The sequence below is a fragment of the Aptenodytes patagonicus genome, chromosome Z, assembly GCF_965638725.1.
Source record: "Aptenodytes patagonicus chromosome Z, bAptPat1.pri.cur, whole genome shotgun sequence".
NCBI lineage: Eukaryota > Metazoa > Chordata > Aves > Sphenisciformes > Spheniscidae > Aptenodytes > Aptenodytes patagonicus.
Genome location: NC_134982.1, coordinates 32,534,173 through 32,549,478, shown reverse-complemented (window position 1 = coordinate 32,549,478; position 15,306 = coordinate 32,534,173). Strand labels below are relative to the sequence as shown.

The window sequence follows — 15,306 nt, the reverse complement described above, 5'->3', positions numbered from 1 at the left end:
TAAAGCATAATATTATCAACTTTTTTGTTTTAACAAGAGCATTTTAGGGAGGCAGGACAATCTGATGTCTTCAGAATCGAGTAGATCCACATACATATGCAACTGTCCCAATTTAAGGCAAAATCCAAAACTGTAACTATAGTCTACATTTGAATAGCTCCACTGACATCAAGGTATTTGCACCTGAGTGCAACGAAGAAGAATTTGTCATGGTGTCTTTAGGTACTACGTGATGGCAGACTTCTGAAGTAAAATCTCTCAGGAATGTAGAAAGAAAGGCAATTTACCTGGACAAGAAAAACTATTCAGAAGAAGAAAAACTAATATTGTCTTTACAAGTAGTTGTTTCTTTATTTCTGTTATTCCCTGTAAACGCTTAAGGGCCAGGTTTTCAATCAGCATAAACTCTCAGAGATCTGTTGATTTTCAGATGGTTGTACTAATTTATATCTGCTGACAAACTATACTTAGACGTGCAGGGAATTTATATTATAATCTTAATTTCCAGTCTTAAGGGAATAATCATCCAGCTAAAAGTAGTCTGAGCAGTTAAAAATCCAATTGATCAAATATAGTGAAGAAGAAATCCACAAGTAATCATGTTTCTGCCATTTAAACAGCACAACAGCAGATCCTACTTGATAGTATCCAGCTAATCTACCTACCTTACACAGGTAAAGTATAAAACCCGATGACTTTACTGAAGAGAATTCTAGCCAAGGAAACAAAACATTTTCAGAGTTCACTTAGAGACAGTCAAGCCTCTTCTAAGGCATAATTTTGAGTAGAAATTTTGAGCAAAATTTTGGGTAGAATAAAAAAATACAAATCTTACCTCCTTCAGACCTGTATTCTGTCTGTTAACTGTAAAGCATGTACAGCTTTCTTTTCCTTGACTTAGCCTGTTTTTTTTCTTCTTTGATCTGTCCTCTTATGACTATCACGAGTTTAAATTCCTTTCAGTACAGCTTCTGAATGCATTAATTAGCATGAAAGAGGCAAAGAGACAACTTTTCATTTTCTTCTTACAGTCTGCATCCTTCCCTCCTAATAAGCAGCTCAAAAATCTGTTATTTTTTCATTTATTACATACCCTCTGAGAAATGGCTCAACACCATTTTACCTGCCTAATCAGTACAAGCTCCTAGCGTGGGCAGACTACTTCTGAAGTCAAACATGTCTTGATTTACGGCTGATTATTTTGTGACAGAGGGCTGGTGTAAACAGAGTTTTCGCATTTGTTTAACTATAGCTTTGTTCATGCACACTTTTTGCACCACCGTAACACTGTGGAAACTAGTGTAGTTGGAGCAAAACTCATAGATGGATGCTGTTAGACTGTGACACAAGTGTCTTAGTACAAGTGTCACGTACAGTTTAATTCTGTACTGGTAAGTAAATGCTGCAACAAAAAGAGAGTCTGTCCCATGAGCTGCAGAACTAACGAAGACTGGTTTCCTATGGATTTGTGTGAATGGCCTGTGCTCACGCTGCAGTAATTCCATTTACAACACCAGGCAAGAAATTGCAGTCTGTGATTAATTCAGAGGTCTGGGTGCTGTGATGGGCCAGCAGTGTTAGTTACTGACAAAAAAAAAAAAGAAGATATAAGAACCACATTCTGCTTGTCATTTGTCCCAATGAATCATTAATTTGGGCCTCTCTATCCTGCCACAGATTTTTTTTTTTTTTTTTAAGTTTGAAGAACTCAAACTTAAAACTTTGACATTTTCACTTATCTTTGAAGCTGTGAACCTGGCTCTAAATGTGGTTGAAAATGGCTGACAGACTCAAAAGTGCATAGGAAAGAACAGTGTGAGAGATCAACATCCGTTTCCTTAGGAAATCAGATGAAAAGTCTTAACAACAATATTCTTAGCTAGTGCAGGGCTGGGAAGAGCCAGACCATTTTTCTGCTTGTGTGTTTTGCCTAATTATGGTAAAAATCTGATCTTTCTTTGGATATTTTTCCATGGTGGTGCGCTGTGGCAGGACCAGAGGCAATGGGCACAGACTGAAACACAGGAGGCTCCTCCTGAACACCAGGAAACACTTTTTTACTGTGATGGTGACTGAGTCCTGGCACAGGTTGTCCAGAGCACTTGTGGAGTGTCCATCCTTGGAGATATGCAAAAGCCGTCTGGACGTGGTCCTGGGCAACCAGCTCTAGGTGGCCCTGCTGGACCAGGGGATTAGACCAGATGACCTCCAGAGGTCCCTGCCAGCCTCAGCCAGTCTGTGATTAACACCAGAAGGATCTAATTGTTTTTGCTAGACCCATTAAAGTTTGACACAACACATTTTTTGCAGAGGGAAAAATAAAGGGAGAAAGAAGGATGAACATTAGTGAGGAGCATAAACTTGCTCATTTGGCCAAATGGTTCAGTGTTTCTCTTATATTATCCCAGATGAACTCAATGGGGGTTTCAAAGGTGAAAGAGATGTAGGGAAAATTTCTGTAGATACCCGTGTGTGTAAAACAGTAAGTGTACGCTATCACAGTCTATCAAGTTCCCAAGCAACATGCCAGCCCTTGTGCAGTACTCTGAAAATGTCCAAGAGCTCATAATCAAATCGTGTTTTCCTGAAGAAAAGCTTCACTTCTGGGAGAGGATGATAACTGAAGGTTACTGTTTGTTCTTGTCAGAAACAAAACTGAGACATACAGAAAATCCATGTGATACCAAAACCAGTCTCTGCCCCTTCCTTGCCTCAAGCAGTGTAGGGGGCAAAATGTCAACTGATTGTATATTTTGTGTTCTGAACAAATCTCTTGTTAATAGTATAACAAGGAAGGGAAAAAAAGAACAACTTTGTCATCGATCTGTGGTGCCATCTGGTATGTAAATGCACAATGCTGCTATTGAGGAATTGGATGGATGAGAAGGTGAAACACCATGTCCTGGTTCTGATCTCAGTTTTTTAACAAAATCTTATTTCACTGAGGTGGTGCTGCTAACTCTGTCAGTGTAAAGTCACTGGAATTGACATATGGATTCCACATGTGTTACCTTTTTAAAGATAACATTTCAGGAGGAGAAGAGGATGGAAGAGGAGGAGTGCTTAGGAGAAACCCCAAAGCAATCCAGGCCTTTTGTGATAGCTAGCAACCTGTGGCAAGCCTAGGACACTCTGATGAATCTTGATGATAGGTATGAAATGAATGCTTCTAGTTCTAGTGTAACTGAAAATAACATGCTTGACCTTTTAAAAAGAATAGCAGTTGTTGACACTGTGATTCCATCTTTCTAGGACAAGATCCTGGGATTTTTATTCACTTGTTTATTTTCCTTAATTGATAATCTTTATTTTACTCTGGCATTTGAGGCTTCCTACAGCAGACAAAGCAAAGAAACTTAAGTACCTTGACACCTGATTTAGAAAGGCTTTAGTTTTGAGTTTGATGGGAATTTCAGTGGAAAGCCTCAAGTATTGCAGTGCTAAATCTACATTAACAGTAACACAGTACAGTAAGAGTGAATAAGGAGATTATACCCCTTTCAGTTGGTGCTGGGGATCCTCATCTCTCCATGGTTTGGGGATTTACTTTGAAATAGGTATTATCTGGCTTCCAGAGCTGAACAGTTCCACTATAGGCCTGATTTGGAGCTTTTTGAAAAGAAGCCATTCCTCAAATTGCTGCTACCTCAACTGCAGGCATCTCCAGGAAGCAACATGTTGTCCTGTAGACTGCCTTGCACAGACACCATTAATATGTTGCCATCATGAAAGCCTGGTTCATGAAAATAAGTTCCTCCTCAAGGAATTTCCAAGTGAAACTGTGGTCCTTAGTGTCAGACCCATCTCCCTCTGCTCCATCTCTGAACAATGTACAGTACAGAAGGAGTGGTAGTGTTAATCCTGTAGTAGTTATACCAAGAGGATGCCACGAATGAAGTGGTGCCTGCGTTCCTGCACCTTGTTTTTCCAAAGAAAAAAGATTGGATAGCTTTCTGGCAGTGTTTTTCTTTGCTGCTACTTTGTCTGTGGTTGACTGGAGGTTCTGAGCCCAGGGGATTGTTCAGATTTATGGGACTTTCTCCATGAGATGCAGGATGACCAACCAGGTGAAAACCTTTTGGATGCAGTCAGGCGCTATCAAGGTGAGGCAGAGTTATGACTTTCCTTGTATGTAATTTCAGGAGGCCATACCTGGATTCAAGAGAACGGTGGTGCTTTCTAAAGCCTCACAGTCCTGTTTCCACCAGTGAGTGACTAACTGGTTTGGGGTAAGAAACTCCTTGCAGGTGAGCTGCTGGTTTAGGTCTCTGAGGCCATCTCAGAAACTCTTTGTTTGAAGAAAGTGAATATAGGCAACACTGACTACAGCAGCAGCAGCTTGGAACAAAACAGCCCTTTGCAAGTAATTCCTGCAGTAATAGTCCAGTGAAACTTAACTTGGAATATTGCTGCTACAGCTGAAGTAAAAGCAGTCCCAGAATGAATACAAATAGTACTTTTTCTGTGCTATTAAACAGATACATAATCATCAGCTGACAGTGTGTCTAGGTGACTAATGCTATTCAGTGCATTTAGCAGAAAAAATGAAAGAATGACTTTTCATTTCTCCCTTCACAGGGTCACGGGATCCTGTTCAGGCTGGTGGGGACCTGGGGAAGTCTCCAGCCCCAGCCCCTGCCCAGAGCAGAGCCAGTTCTGGGCTCAGACCGGGCTGCTCAGGGCTTCACCCCAACAGGGCATGAAACTCCCAAGGATGGTGACGGCCCAACCTCCCTGGGTCCCAGCTCCACCGCTGGGCTGTCCTCGTGGCTCCAGCCTGAGCCTCTTGTGTTTCAGCTTGTGCCGCTGCCTCTCTCCCTCCAGCTATGAGCCACTGTGAAGAGCCTGGCTGCATCTCCTCCATCCCTCCCGTCAGTGCCGGGGATGCTCTTGGGTGCCCCCAAAGCCACCCCTCCTCCTGGCTGAACCAGCCCCGGTCCCGCAGCCCCTCAGTGGCCCTCTGCTGCACTCTGTCATGTTTATCAATGTCTTTCCTGTAGCTGGTGCCCCAAAATGGATGCACAACTGCAGAGCAGAGGGGAATAATCGCCTCCCTTGATCTACTGTCTGTGCCCCTGTTCATACAGCCCAGGATGCCACTAGCCGCCTTTACTGCCCATGTCAGATGTCAGGACATATCAAAATACAGAAATCGGTGACAGGGCTTGTAAATAAAATATAGAATTTTAACAGAAAGTCAGAAGGGGAAACTGCATCTATTAAAAACATCTCCATTCCTCCCTCCTCCAATTCGCCTTCCTTTCATTTTATAAAATGAAGAGTTATTTTAAATATTGGAACACAGCAGAAGACTGAAGAATAATACTTTCTAGAAAAATCTAAGTTTTTCAACTGACATGATTGAAAAATGTTTTGCCAGAAATTTCAGGGCCTTGCTACAATACCTTGCCCACCCAGTTGTGTCCCTTCCAACGTGTGTTCTGCAATCAAGCCCTCACAGACACTTGATTTATTACTGGTTCAGCTAATTTCCTGTAAGTTAAATTAATTTTTTGAAATAACTGTTATTCTTATGAGACAAGAAATAATTATTTTCGATGAGTGATTTATGTTAAACTTGGCATCACAGATAAAGTGATTCAATGTTAAAAATTTCTGAAGTTTATAACTAGGGCAGCTATGACATTTGTAAGAGTTTGAAAGCTTTTAAGTGCTAAGTTTTTTCCTTTTACTGTTTCTTTTTAAATGTGATCCAGCCCTTCCTCCCTTCTTTTACATTGTCTCTTCCCCCAATAAAATAAAATGACCAAAAAAAAAGTGATTTGGATACAGACTCTTTTTATTCTCATAAATAGAGTATTTGCTCAAAGAGCCTCAGGATAGTTGAAATGTGGGACTAAAGAGGACCTCAGGAAGTCATCTACTACATCCCACTGTTCTGAAGCACAACTGTATATATTTAGATTCTCTCTCCTGTCTTAGCTATTCTCTGATATCTCTCTGTTTTCATATTCTCCCTATAGTCTGTTTCTATGCTTAACAGGCTACAACGAAGTTTTTTCCCCATTACATAAATCTGCCTTGCTGCACATTATGTCAATTACTAATTGCCATAACAAGGAAAGGAATTAATTGTGTCTCCTTTATCTCAACCTATTATGGATTTGAAGGCTGTTCTCATGCTCTGTACAACCTTGTGTCTTCTAAACCAGACAAACTTTATTTCTTACACTTTTTCTTTAGGCTGTTTTCTTAACCTTTCTCATTCTTGTTCCACTTAATTCTTTGCAACTTATGTACCTCTTCCAGTTAAAGCCTTGCAAGCATCATTATCTCCTCTATCTTACCATAGCACAGAAAGACATTTACTATTTTTAATATAGGGCTGCATTTGGGATTCTTACTTGGTTTGAAGTCCACTGTAGCCTTAGGTCTTCCTCTGTTATTCGTCAATCCTTCTCCATTTTATGTGTGTATTTTGCTTTTTACTTCCAGTACTTAGGACTGCATTTCTCTCTACTAATTCTATTATTTATGTAACTTTCCCCATTTTATCAGGTTTATTTATTTATCAGATTCCAGCCCTGCTCTGTAGAGTACCTGCAAACCGTTTAGCTCAAAACTATATTCATGTACTCTTGCTTTCACATCCAACTTGTTTACTGAAAATACTGAACACTACTTCCTCAAGCTAAACATCTGTGAGCTGATGCCTCTTCTTATTTGATAGTGATGGCTGCAGTCTGTATTTGGGAGGAGGGTTTCTACCTGCTGCACACACGCTTCATGGTAATTTCATTTAGGCCGTAGTTTCCCTAGTTTGCTTATTGCGGCCCTGTGGGACTAAGTTGAAGACTTGCATAGTCAAAAAGCAACTTCAGCATCAAAATAATATGATAATGGTTACTAGTGTGGTTTGCTTGTAAACTAACGACGTTCTTCCTCAGTTTAAAACATTCCTATCCAAGACTTCCATCATTTTATAAATCCTACTAATATTGCGTTTGGAGAAAATAAAACACTTCCATATGTCCTGAAATGCTGTAAGATGGCCAGTGTAGTCACACCACTACGTCATGTTCTCGATACGTTCTGTTTTGAAGTTTCAGGGGATGGAGGGAAGGGTAGGGTAATGTTGACTTTTCTGGTTTAGTATTAGTCTGGCTTCCTCTTTCTTTTCTCTGTTGGAGTTGATCTAAAGTAACTAAAAATCCAGCTGATAGGACAAGACTGGCTCCTGCCATGTAAAAGCCTGCTCTGTAATCTCCAGCCATGTCCACGATCAGACCTGGAGAGAAACAAATGACAGTAATGTGATTGACAGAAAACAGGTTAACGTGAATTAGCTCAGCAGTGTGAACATATCCTCTCACAAAGGGGGTATGCTGGCTATATACCAGTCTTGCAGCTTTCTACATCATGAGTGCATGGAACAACACCCCATTATAGCATTTTAAAATTTGAAACACGATTCATGTCTCATTTACTTTGCATATGTGAATTGCTAGTAAAACAAGATACTATACAGTTTGAAGCACTTTCCAACCTAACACATGGCAGAAGGTAATGAAGGTAATGGCAGAAAAAAACCCAAATCATGCAGCTTTCTATCTGAGTAGCCCCATGTTCTGTGGTGTAGCTGTCATCAGTTGCTGTAATTTGGACCATAACTGTACAGCACGAGAGAGTTTAAAGAAGGAAAGGAGAGGCCTCTGCTGGAGACACAGTTGGAGAGGTTGCCTGCAGTCTTATGGGCTTTCCTGTTCATCGTTTTACAAAGTCACAGATGTTTACAAAAAGACCCTGGTTTTTAGGTAGCTTTAAGCCAACCAAAATACCTAATGCCATTGTGTACCATACTGAAAAAACAGTAGTAGTGTAGCAGTACTGCAGCAGTGTATGTGGTAGTATCGGCTGCTCTGTGGGTACAATGGCAGGTTCATTTGTGGGCTGATGAAGGCTGCTTGCTTGGTCTCCCATTGGAAAGTCTGTCCACATTTAGTGTACTCCCTGGCCCTCATTCCAACCTAATATTAGTGCTGTTAGGCAAAGAAACTCTGAATCCAAATCTTTTAGATTTTACTCTTAAAGTAGGAGAGGAGAGCTCGAGAAGCACTTAGGGTTCCTTCGTCTTCTATACCTTCTTTTTAGGTTACTATATATACACAAAGGGGTCACACTGATCCCCAGGTAATTAGTACTAGTGACCAGACACTATATAAATGTCTTGTTACCTTTGTATTTTATTCAGATCTTCCCAACATATTTTTGATACTGTTCTGTCTCAAAGTCTCTATAAATCTTCCTGGTTCCGCTATTTTCAAAAGTGAATTAAAATGTTCCAGTATTCAGTCTGACCCATTTGCAACCTATTACTGGTGTCATTACCACAAAAGTCACTGTAGTGCATGAGCAGTGGTCTTTGGATGAGGACTCAGATCAGCGTTTTACAAGTCACATATTGGTCATTTTTCTGCCATATCACTTTGTAAAGTCCCTACAGCTTGCAGCTTGTTTGTCTTGCATTTTTCCAAGATGACTTTGTCTCGTTGCCAGCCCATAAATCCATGTGCTGTCTCATTGTCTGCTCTCTCCTCCTACTGTTTTTATGTGCTGCCTCCCCCATTTATTACATTGGTTAGCTCAAATGCTGTCTGAAAACAGCAGGCATCTCTGTGAATATTTCCTTGAGGTTCACATAGCCTAATGTTTCAAGCTGTTCAATTTGACCTCTGTAGAAACCCTCCCAACAATACCAGCATTTATGCCACATCACTAGTCTCAAATTTCAGTTTCTTCTCTGAAAGTACGGATCTGCTGCTTGTCCCAAAGGTACACTTTCACAGCAAGACAGTGAGAGTCCATCAAGTGGGATTCTGCGGGATTCACGAAGCAGGAACACCCCATGCGAACACTGCCATTCTTCCCTGCTTTCATGTTGAACAGGTATCTCTAAAACCACAGAGAAGAGAGGGAGCAAGATATTTTGGAGAGGAATTAAACTGACTCTTTGTTTTTATATACTTCTTGGTCCCGATACCCCTGAGCTAAAAAAGGGGGAAATCTGGATCCAGATCCAGATTTTTTCAGTTTGGGTTACCATTCCCCTTTCTTGTAAACTGTATTTGGCAGAGTATCATCTTAACTTACCAGCGAGAGGAGGCCCCACAAAACCTCCAGTGCTTCGAATGAGCATGAAAAGCCCTAGAGCACTGTCAAAATCTGGCATGCCTACAACATCTGCTAGCACTGTAATGTGAACGGCAACTGTTGTGCCAAAGAAGAATCCATAGAAGCCAGTGAATATTGCCAAGGACAGGTAATTGTTAGCCAGTGGCAACAGCATCAGGGAAGTACTGATCAGTGTAATTGTCATTGTCAGCAAATGAACAGGTTTGGTAACGTGGAGATTGGCATACCAGCCACATAGCAGCCTGCCTGCAAAGTCCACCATAGCCAAAATGGATAGGAGGGATGCAGTCCACGATTCATCTATTCCCAGGCTGTAGCTAAGTGGAACTAAAAATAACGGAGGAACAAAAAAACTCATAGCAGCTAATATGCCAAAAATGGCATAAAGTACAAACTCCGGTTGCCTCACAAGCATCCAGTTGAAGGTTTTGTGTGTGATGGCAGACTTATCTTCTTTGTCTATCCTAGATGCACCATTACCAGGTGGTGTCTCAGTTTCAGAATGGCTAGCCTCAAGGAGACAGGTGCTTGCCAGAGGTCGCATCAGTACTCCACAGACACAAATATTGAGTTGGATGCCACCTATGATCAAGAGGGCACCTTTCCATCCATATTGACTAATCAACCACTGGAAAAATGGCCCAAATGTGAATGCAAAGGCACATTCTCCGGCACTGGCAATAGCATTGGCCAAAGCTCTTTTCTTGGAGAAATAATGGCTAACAATGCTAATGGCTGGTGTCCATGAAAAGGAAATCCCAAGTCCTGAAAAACACCAATACAAATAGCACGAGTTAGACACTATTGAGGTATTTTGTGAAGGTGGAAATTAAAGCAGCCAGTGCTCCTACCTTTGCAAAGTTAAAAACTGGTAAAAGAAAAACACTTTTGTTCCTAGCAGAAGCATGAGCTCAGTTGTACTATGTCTAAGAGTGTATTCGTGGTGTATGTTCTATGAGGATAAGTCGCATGTGCAAGCAAAAAAGCAGGAGTATGAAGTATACACTATTATATTCTCACTGTGAAAAAAAAACCTTGGTTTGACAAGTTTGTCACTGGATGAGAAATCCTAATTAAGGCTGCTACTAGATCAGATCGCCAGGTTAAGCTGAGCTGTGTTCAGGGTAGAAAGTGAGGGAGGAGGTGAAGGAAGCTGGTGTATTACCTCTATTTGCTCTTCATTTTCTTGCCCGACTGCTTTGAGCAGGCTGCAAACCTGCTCTAACTTACAGTGATTTTAATGGCTCCCTAGAAACTATTTGGCAGCTCAGGACTGCCAAAGGGCTCAAATTCCAGACATTTTCTCAGGCATCCAGCATGGAACTGGGAATGGTTTATTTTATTCCCTGCCAGCTTCGCTTCCTGTTCCAGGAAAATCTGCTAGCTCTTGAAGACAACTTTCTGGCCTGTTTTCACCTGGAGTAAAGCAAAGGATTGGAATCAACTGAAAGTCTGGGCCTGTGTTCAAATCATAAGATTATTTGATAGAGAGTACAAAATTTGGGGTCTCTACATCCTTGTACTTCAGCACCCTTTAGGTTCTTTAAACCTTCACAGAGCTCTTGGCTCTGAGTAAAAAATAAAACACCCTTCATTTTCTGGTTGCATATAATTTGCAGGTGAAAACTACTAGCTTCTAATTATTCACCTTCTTTGTCATTGCAGGTTTCTAGTGCAAATTCTTACTTCCAGAGTGGGACATGAGGGAAATGACCTTTAAAGAGGGTTGCTGTTTCTAGTTGCTCATAAAATCAAAATAGAAATCAGATTTTAAACCCCCTACCATTAGCACCCTCAAATAAGGGGTCTGAGTTGCTGGTGAAGGAAATCCATAAAGCCATAAAGTCATACCCTGTAGGAAGCCAGTCGTTGCATACATCCAGACCATGTTGAGTCCAAGAAATCCCAGTGCCATTCCTGAAAAAGCCAAGAGTCCTCCAGTGATCACAACTGCCCGATGGGTGTACCGTACACATAACGAGCTGGCAACAGGGGCTAGATCAGCAGCAGAATAGGAGAAAGATAAATACGTTAGGAACATTAAGCTGATGGACAGGACCAAACAATCAAATAAAGCATTTGGAGGAGAAATACCCTTATAATGTTTGTCTCAAACAGCCTGAATTCTGCTGGACAGCAGGGGGACCAATTGAGATTTTAAAATTGGATCCTTGCTGATAGGGAAATGACTGTCCCTGCAGCACAGATTTCAAAATATATTCAAAATATGTGGACTTTTTTTAAAGGGAAAGAGCATTTCAGTGCCTTCCTTGTGGAACAGTCCTACTGAATTTCATGTAAGTGTACAACTAGCGACATGACAGAAATTTGTGTAGCCTTTTAGCAGAAAGAGAAACCCCAGCCATAGAATCTCTAGGTTAATCTATAAAAATTGTATTATTGAGAGTGTATTATTGATATGGCTGGCATGAAAACTTTCTGGAGAAAACAAATCTTTATCTTCTAGAGCTTTGCAAAATCATCTGTTCACTTATAAAGGACCAAAAATTGAGGTTTATTTTGAGGTAATATTTTTCCAGGAAATTTGCAGTTCATTTCTTAAATTTTTATTTCAGTGTTACAGTTTCTCTCAGCAGACTGCATCAACTCTTCAACACATGAGGGCAAAGTTGCACCAGGTACAGATCTGACTTGGTGCAGCGATTCCAAAAGCCAAAGCACTGGTCTCTAGCCACTGTCTGGAAGCACCTGAAATGTTAGGGATATTTTTGCTTAAAAGGATCATTTATACTACCCGGCAGTTTTTGCATTAGCATCACAGAGTTAAGATCAGGCCATACCTATCATGGAAAGGCACTCTCTGTTCTGTGGGGACAGTTTCAAACCCCAAATATAGGATTCTTTTTTAAATAACCATGGCCACTAGAGGGATCCCAAGTAACATCTGACACCAGCAGTCCTCGGTGGGGTTTCCTGCTGCAAACAGGGAGTCAGCTCCCTACAGTTTATTGATATTCTGGAAATTGGAGTTCGGGGATAAAATGAAATTCAGTTAACGAGGACCATGCTTATAAACTGAAATAAGTGGGGAGACAATTAAGAGAGGGTAGTCAGCAAGGTAGGATTTATAGTAGTTTGTAGGGGCAGGTTGTTGTACGTTCACATGTGTTAAATAAGGTAAGAATGAAGAGAATTTGGTAGCTAGGGTAAGTGAAATAAACCTGGCAGAGAGATATTAATGGCTGCAAAATCTGCAGGATGTACATTGTCTGACAGCAGGTAGCTGGCAGAAGTTACACAAACCGCAAATGTCTCATCAGCATTTACAGCAAAAATACAATGATTTGATAAGCATATAAAAATGATACTGGAATTCAGCCATGGTCTGTAAGATGTAGTGGAAGGGATGACAGGAAAAAGACTATATAGTTGGAGAATCATACATATATGATGAACAAAATAAAAGTAGACTCAGGATAACAAGAGAGATCCATGGAAGTGCTTAAAGACAAGCGAAAGATCTGCAGTTGGAGCACAAATACTACCAAAAAGCAATTTTTTTATAGAGAACGAGGAGAAGATATAGACGGAAATTGACTGTGGGGTAGCAGGAGGAAGAAAGAAGCTAGCCACAGAACTGGAAATGGAGAAGATAGCTAGGGTCCAGAGTCTGAAGGGATAAAGGGCAATACACAGAAAACTTACAAACAGTGGAAAGAGATGATAATCACAGTGCAAAGAGAAAGGTGATGGGAAATGTACATCAGTACGAAGAGAAGGCCTATGTGTGTGATGGGGAGAATCCTTGCTGTGGTAAATTGAACAGCCTGTTGCAGGTGCAAACCCCAAAAGTAGAAGCACGTGCTCTCCTTCCAGACAAGACACAGAGCTGCTGTTGAAAGGATCCAAATGGGAAAAATTAATAATTCACTGATCAACCTTCATACTAAGCCAAATGACACTGAAGGTTTCCCAGAGGAACATACTAAGAAACACTAAGCCAGGCCAGGAAAGATGCTCAAAGAACTGGAGGCTCAGATGATGTTCGGCAGAAAGTCTTCTGGTCCCTATAAATGAAGCAAAGGCAGGAGAAGGTAAGGAAAATTACCTAGTGACCTGAGACATTATGAACTGCTATACAGAAAGGTTTTGGAACGTTTGGCTATCAAGCTGTATTCACTGAAAGAGGATTATTTTCATAGGATTTCAAAAGATGAAAACCAATTTCTGCTGAAAATTATAGCTGCCTTCTTTGAAGTAGGCCAGCCTCACACCTGGCTAGGCAAATACAGTTTTGCTGGTTTATACTTGATATTATTATTTAATATGCTTTATCCTTGATACATTCCTATATAATATATATTTAAAAAAAAACCAAAACAACCTAACACAGGACTTTGAGTTCTTTTATCCTCCTATGTTGTTTTTTTTTCTCATTAGGTTCATATGCCTGAATGACAAAATAGTATCACAATAGGTCAGTGACAAGTCTAATTTGTAAACCAAATTGACAGATTCCCATTTATTTATTTCTGTAGTCTGTGAAGTAGGTGGAAAAGCAGGTTTTTCACTGATTTTTCAATTCATTATTTCTGTCAGACTGAAACAAGCTCTAAAACTGCAAACCAAGCATCAAGGATAGCAGTTTATGGAACTGATAAAATCTTTTCAACGCATGACTTCCTTTATCTTTTTCCTTTGACTTTGAATTACTGTTTTGTTCTTCTGAATACATTTTTCAAAGAAAGATCAGTTGTTCATGATCTTTGGAAGTACTGCAATTACAAGCAGTAATACTGATAGGTGTGGACTGAGTAGGATGCATATAATTATATAGTGTCTATGCAATGAAGCATTTTCACAAACAAAATTATGATAGCATTTATTACGTCAGGATACTTACCTATTGCAACTATGTATCTATATGAGAATATGTAGAGCGGACTTCACAAATTCCGTACAGTTCCTGCCTGCACATGTTTAGAATCCTCACCGTAATGGTGAAGGATCATCCAGTTTACAAGGGCACAAAGGACTCTGTAAACAACTAAGTTAAGAGCCAAATGCAGTATGTTTGATATTTTTCCCTCCTTCATTTGGTGAGATGTGGTATTTGACCTGATCCCATAGCTCATTGCCTTTGAATGGGATAGTTCACTCTCTCTTCCCTTACTCTCTGCTTGCGTGGTCTTGTCTTCCTTATGCTATGAATGAACCGATTTTTTTTTTCTTTTTAACTCGGTGAGTTTTCTGTTAGATCAATGACTTGGAATCATTCTAAGGGGGAAAAAGGAGAGCCAAAACTGGCAATACATGGAAGAAAGGGGGATCTTGGTGAAGACAAAAAGGAGAAGTGGGAGGAAAGCAGGACTGAGGGTCACCATTTTGGTAGCAGATGGCTTATCTGCTAGGCAGGGTCACAGTCCTTATGTCTTAAAGTACTTTGAAAAAGTGACATTCACTGTGAGATCAGTGAACTTGCACCAACCGGTTTAAGAGCTTGATCCAACAAGCTCTGCAGTTCTTAGGATTATCTCCAATGAGTTTGATTCAAAGCCTGTAGGAAAATTGAATCATGAGTCTAGGTACATGAAGTTCTTTAAGGCAATCAGATTCCTGTGTATATACAGAGTCCTCATTAACCCATTCCATGTCTGAGGCATGGATACATTTTTATGAGAGGAAGCAAATGCCAATTTTCTGTAAAGACAGAAGAAGGAAGTATTGTCCTTACATGTTTTTGTTTTGTGGGGTTTTTTAAGGAAGCTCTTCAAAATTTCTGGAGTAGTTAACATTAAAATAAAGTGCTAGAGGAGCACCTCTACCTACCTCCTAAATGAAACATGGCAATAGTTACTGATGTGATCCAGGAAGTGGTGCTTGCAAGTTCATCAAAGTGCTGCTGGATTTCAACAAAGAACAGACCAAAAGTCTTGAGGACGGCAGCAGTGAGGCCCATCACCATGAAGGCTGACACTACCACAACCCATCCATAGCCACCATCTGGTGGACTGCTGTCTTTGGCCTGCATCTTTTCTAATTCTCAGATCTTCTCTCAGTTTTTTTTGCTGGGGTGGTAGTGATGGTGGTGAGGACTTTTAACAGATCTGCAAATCAGTAGAAGGCCCAGTGTTAAAGAAATTAATTAAAAGATTCTAGGAATGGCTTACACAAGTAATTACCAAGTGAAAA

At 40.5% G+C, this 15,306-nt stretch overlaps 1 protein-coding gene across 1 annotated transcript; it reads right to left on the bottom strand.

The window, feature by feature from the left end:
* Window positions 1–7,022: 7,022 nt before the first annotated feature.
* Window positions 7,023–15,145, bottom strand: LOC143173057 (monocarboxylate transporter 13-like). Its single transcript, XM_076363034.1, has 4 exons — window positions 14,944–15,145; window positions 11,005–11,148; window positions 9,112–9,918; window positions 7,023–7,249 (listed from the first exon to the last, which is right to left on the bottom strand). The coding sequence occupies exons 1-4, from the start codon at window positions 15,143–15,145 to the stop codon at window positions 7,023–7,025; spliced, it is 1,380 nt and encodes a 459-aa protein (XP_076219149.1).
* Window positions 15,146–15,306: the final 161 nt, after the last annotated feature.